The sequence below is a fragment of the Microtus ochrogaster genome, chromosome 19 (assembly GCF_000317375.1).
Source record: "Microtus ochrogaster isolate Prairie Vole_2 chromosome 19, MicOch1.0, whole genome shotgun sequence".
NCBI classification, from domain to species: domain Eukaryota; kingdom Metazoa; phylum Chordata; class Mammalia; order Rodentia; family Cricetidae; genus Microtus; species Microtus ochrogaster.
The window spans coordinates 25459063-25464786 of record NC_022021.1 but is presented as its reverse complement, the minus strand read 5'-3'; the positions used below and the strand labels follow the sequence as shown (position 1 = coordinate 25464786).

At 39.5% G+C, this 5724-nt stretch overlaps 1 protein-coding gene across 1 annotated transcript in view; it reads right to left on the bottom strand.

Moving 5' to 3' along the window:
* Positions 1-570: 570 nt before the first annotated feature.
* The window catches only part of Oxct1 (3-oxoacid CoA-transferase 1), a 125201-nt gene continuing 120047 nt past the window's right edge, over positions 571-5724 (bottom strand). The window contains exon 17 of the mRNA XM_005356578.2: positions 571-2316. Coding sequence (XP_005356635.1) covers positions 2275-2316 — 42 coding nt within the window. The 3' untranslated portion in view covers positions 571-2274. The remainder of the gene's footprint in view (positions 2317-5724) is intronic.

Sequence of the window (5724 nt, the reverse complement as noted above, 5' to 3'; positions counted from 1 at the left end):
AGGATTCTGGCCATGAAGAAAAGACTGTTAGTGGAGAAGCAATAGATACTGGACAGACATTTAAAACTGCAATAAAACTCAACATGCTACTTGATTAATGAAAATGTACCATGAAGAAAAATGTCAGATAAAGCAAAAAAAAATACACATGAAGTCTTGACAATCAATTTTCACAGATATGATTGGCTGTGATAGGGAGCAAGGTACAGCAGAATTCGTTTAGGTAATTTTGCTCTTCCTAGAATGTAAATTTATCTATTTGGTATAGCAAAAAGAAAAGTTAATGCCAGGCATGGTGGTACATGCCTTTAATCCCATCAGCACTTAGGAAACAGAGGCTGGCAGAACTCCATGAGTTCAAGGTCAGCCTGTCTAAGCAATGAGTTCCAGGACAGCTGGGACTGCATAGAGGCCTTGTATTAATACCTCCTGCCCCCTGGGAAAAAACGAAGAAAGAATCAATAATGACTTGATTGCTGACCTAATGTGTGGTCATTCTAACAGCTGTTGTTGTGTTTCCCCATGTGGAATCGCACCATTCCCAAGTGAGAAAAGAGAACAACACATTTATCTCTGTCAATCTGTAATTTTTATTGTAACACTTAACAGGTTTTTAAAAATATGGCACTCTTTGAACAAGACTCTTGAGCCATCTATTCAGGCGTGGACGATGCTGGAAACATTCTTAGAAGCCCCTTGTCTTAAAGTAACAGACTGGAATGATAAGCAAGTGCATCTGAAGACATATCCATATCAACAATAATATTTTCAAACGTTTCCTCTATCATAGACATATTTACTCTCATGGACCTTGTGCCTTCTGAGACAGACAGGTTCTTCTTATCAGTGCTGGCAGCGGATGCCTTCAACCATGGAGCCAGTCAGAAAGGCAGTACTGCACAGGGAGTACTATTGGGGGAAGCCTGTCTTCCCCTTCACACACTGTACAGGTTAGCTGTGGCTTTACTTGAGAAGTGAGTTTCAATGATACCCATCACCTAAAGCATGCAGACATTCCTATCATTAGTAGCAGAAGAACGGTATATTCCAATGTGCAGACATCAGCTGTCCAGCCTGGCTTCAGGCTGCCTAGGCTTTCACCCATCTGATCCTGAGGAAGCTTCTGAATTGACGCTTCCTGGTAACTGTCCGGGACTGAGGCTACTTCGGAAGGAGCATCCCTTATAATCTCAAGCCACTCTGTTCATTCCCCAACACAAAGATTTGCTAGCAACTCAGATCTGAGACCCTCCCATCTTTCCCGCTACACAGATAAGGCTAAAGTAATAGTACTCTGCTAAGTGAACTCACTCAAGCAGATGAAATATCATTTTTTTTTCTGTAGAAAAAAAGGCATTCACTGTTTACGATCTTTGCTAAGCACAATGGAGAGCCTAATGGGGAAATATCTTGGAAGATCATTTTTGTAAACACTGCTTCTATTCTAATTTAAAACTCATGATAAATTGCCCACAGTTTTTTGTGTTTTGTTTTGTTTTGTTTTGTTTTTGGCTTAGGAGATGTTGTATGAGTAAACACTGAGCCTCAATAACAGAAATAAAGTCTTCTGAATACAAAGTATAGCACAGTATCTGAAAATAGGAGAACTAGGCAAGTATGTCAGGAGGTTTCTAGTCCTCTTCCTGTAGTTAGCCTCAGCTGTTAGTGCACATAGGTAGATGGTTGGTTGTTTAAAGGCAACATCTGGTGGGATGCCAGCCCTGGTAGATCTATGCCTTGTTCTTTCCTCTGCTTACTTTCCCCAGAGACATTCCTCTTTGCCTTCTTGGGTATCTATCTGGCTATAGGAAGTGTGCAGGGAAGGAGGATATTTTTAAAGAGCCAAGCAAAATCACCAAATCAGAGCTTTCTTTCAATACAAGAGGAAAGCAAAAGATACATAGTCATCCAAAAAGTATTCTGCCTAAGCCACATATTCACATGAAAACTTTCTCTCAGGACTGTTACGTCATGGTTTAGTATATACAGCATGAAAGATGAACATCCTTTCGATGTGAGCACCAATGGCAAAGACAACCTTCTTAGTAATATGAAAGAAAACCACAGTGAAATGTTTCCCTATTGTTTTTTGTGGAAACATTAGAACACACTCAAGGGAACAGTCTACAGCTGCGCGCACCCAGAAATACTAGAAGAAAACTAGTCGAAACTTCTGGTTAAATATATAATTTTGATTACTGACATCCTTTTAATTAAATCCTATGTGTTCAAAAGGAAATCTTAGCATCCTGGGACAAACGTCCTCTCCACATTTCAAGTTGAGATCTGCTGCATTGGCATGAGTTTTGGTGACACCTGGTGAAAGAGAGAAAGAAAAGTTCAAAGTTTACTCTACCACAGCATGTTCAAGTATGGTTCCAGTTTATTTTTAATTTAATTTTTTTTTAAATTAAGAAATAAAGACTGAAGGAAATAGTAAGTTTCAAACGTGGTCAACAGATACAGAGTAAAGACGTCCTACTTTATATAACTCAGATGTTCATCAACAAAGAAATAAGTGACTAACCAATTTAATTTAACATGCACTGCAAATGACATTGCAGAGATAGCGGGCTTTACGGCGGTAGGAAATCACCCCCCCCCTCCACTTTGGCCCATGAAGCACACAATGACTAATACAAGTATGGACACAATGAAAAGCAATAGTGCAGAAGGTCAAGCCAGTTACATTCCCACACAGTTGGAAGAGGGACTCATGAAGCTACACACCTAGCTGAACAACTACTGGCAACTGATGGCTGTGAGGGGAAGGGGAGTCATTTTTCTTTGGAAGCATGGCCCTTGGTGAGTAGTCCAAGTTAATCATTATTTGATAAATATTTGGGACCAGCCTTCTTTCAAACTGTGAGCACAAGGGGAGAGAAGTGAACCTTGGTTGTGAAAATATTGGGTCATGGTGTCACAAAGTAGGTACTCAGATGGCCAATGCACAAACAATTCTGTAAGCCAGTGATTGTAAAAGAAATGCAAAGGAAAGCCCTGAGAACTGGTGGTTAGAAGCCAAAGTGGAAGAGCATGGGAGTTTCTCACAGAATTAAAAATGGAGCTTGCATATGGCCCAGTCACCCTACTTCTGGGGATAGGTCCAAAACATTTAAGAACAGGATCTCAAAGAAATACTGTATACTAGGGTCTATAACTGCAACATTCACAGTGCCGAAGAGGTAGAGGTCACCCAAATGTCCAAGCACAGATGAACACTATAATGCCTTGAAGAAACTGGAGATGATAAAAAAGATAGAAGGCTATATTATGCTCATGGATTGGAAGAACAAATATAGTTAAAATGTATACACTATTCAATGTAATCTATAGATCTAATGTGATTCTTTATTTAAAAATGTGCATGAGTGTTTTACCTGCATGTATATATGTGCATCATGTGTGTGTAATGCCTGTGGAGGCCAGAAGAAAACACTGGATCCCCTGAAACTGGAGTTACAGATACTTGAAAGCCACCATGCGTGTGGGTGTAAGACTGAAGTTAGGTCCTACTCAAGAGGTTAAGAGCAAGCGTTCTTAACCACTGAGCCATCTCTAGCTATGAAGTTCTTATTCAAAATACCAGTCACCTTCTTCATAGAACCAGAAGCAATACTGTAATTTAAATGGAACCACAAAAATACTTGAATAGCCAGGGGCATTTTGATCTACAAGGGCAAAGTAGGAAGCATGACAATATTTGAGTTAAAATATACTGCAAATCTATGAAAACTGAAATAGTGTGGTGATTTTATGTATTGTAAATCTATGGCAACTGAAACAGCATGGTGTCTTTATGAAAACAGACATAGATCTGGGGGAAAGGATAAAGGCCAGTCATCTAAAGTCACTTGCTTTTGACAAACGCACTAACAATATTGCAAAACTGAAAACACTGAGGAAAGGCTAGGTTTCTTATACATGGTGCTGTGAGGCCGGGATGTCCATGGGAAAAACTGGATTAGACCCCCTCTTTCCCATCTGTCAATCACAAAATATAAGACTCTGAAACTATAAAACTACCAGAAGAAAACAAAAAAGAAGCTTCGGAGCAGAGGAACAAGCAAAGAGAGAACAATGCACAACGCTCTCACAAAGGATTGACAATTAACACACCCATGACAAAAAGTCAATATCCAGAATTCATATGGAATCATATATGGAATCCAAACAACTCAACAGCAAGAACATTTCTCAATACAATTAAAAGTGGCCAACATGGCTGGGTGTAGGGGGTACCACATCTTTAATCCTAGCATTCAGGAGGCAGAAGGAGGTAGATCACTGAATTTGAGGCCAGCTAGGTCTACAGAGTGAGTTTTAGGCCAGCCAGAGCTACACAGAGAAACCCTGTCTCAAAACAAGCATACATACAAACAAAAAAGTGGATCTAAATAGACATGAAAGCAAAATATACAAAAAGCCAACAGGTTATATATAAAATTATTAATCATTAAAAAAAAATCAAAGCCACGGTGAGATGCTAGTTCAACCCAGTTAGGTTAGCTATTATCAAAGAAACAGGTATTATTGCTCTTGGTCTTTCTGCTAAGACCAAATGTAAAATCACAAAGGAGCAAGTGCTGGCAAGGATAAGGCAGGGACATTTGATAGGAACAGAATAGCAAAGTCATTGTACATCACTGAACATCAGTATAAGATTTTCTCAGAAATTAAACATGGAATCAGCATACGATCTAGCAATCTAACTACAAGGATGATAAGACCATTACAGCAATGATACAACTACATTCCCTATTCATAAGGGCCAAGAAAGAGAAGCAATCTGTTTGCCTACCACCTAATGAACTGATATAGAAAATGGTATTCATGCATGACAGAATACTATTAATAAAAAAATAAATGACTGAATTTTGTGGCAACACCCATGAAACTGGAAGTCAATGTTTTAAATGAAATAAGCAAGGCAGCACATTAAAATGAGTATTGCATGATCTCACTTGCATTTAGAAAAGAGAAAGTAGGAAGTCACAGGAGGTCCCAGTAGAATGGTGGCTCCCAGAGGTTGGGAGGAGAAGGGAAAGAGGGATGAGCTAGAGTGACCGCTGAGTACCGAGTTATTGTTAGAACATGTGATATGATGCTGTACACTGGCGTGACGGCCTGTATTTATAACAGCAGTGTGCACGTATGTCCTGACACTGGTGGAAAGGATTTTAAATGTTTCCATCACAAAGAAATACTTGAGGATAGGAATGTTGATCCTGACTTGTATACAATGCATACACAAGTTAAAACATCAAAATATACCTCTTAAATGAATTTCCATATCAGTGTAGTAATAGTAAAAGGAAGGGATGATACAGAAATACAAGAAGGACCACGGGGACATTTTCAAACCTATGAAGATAGGACACAACTAGCAAGGTAGTACACTCACCCGCCCCCCCATGGGCGTATATAACAAAAACAGCCAATTTCTTTCTGAATCACCCACATGAATGACAAATAGCTAGATAATGAGGGTCTTGTGCTGTGTATTCATTTGCAGCAGAAACTGAAATTTCTGCAGATCTCTGAAGGTGTTACCTGACACAGGTGTTATTCCACACAGAGGGAAAACAAAACAAGAAACAAGAACGGCTGATCAAGAACTGTTTGCTTGTTTCACTGGAGTAAGAAATCCTAAACAGTCCAAGTAGAAACAAATCCCCTTCCCCCCCCCCCCAGACATATATGTGCACAGACATACAAGCAGGC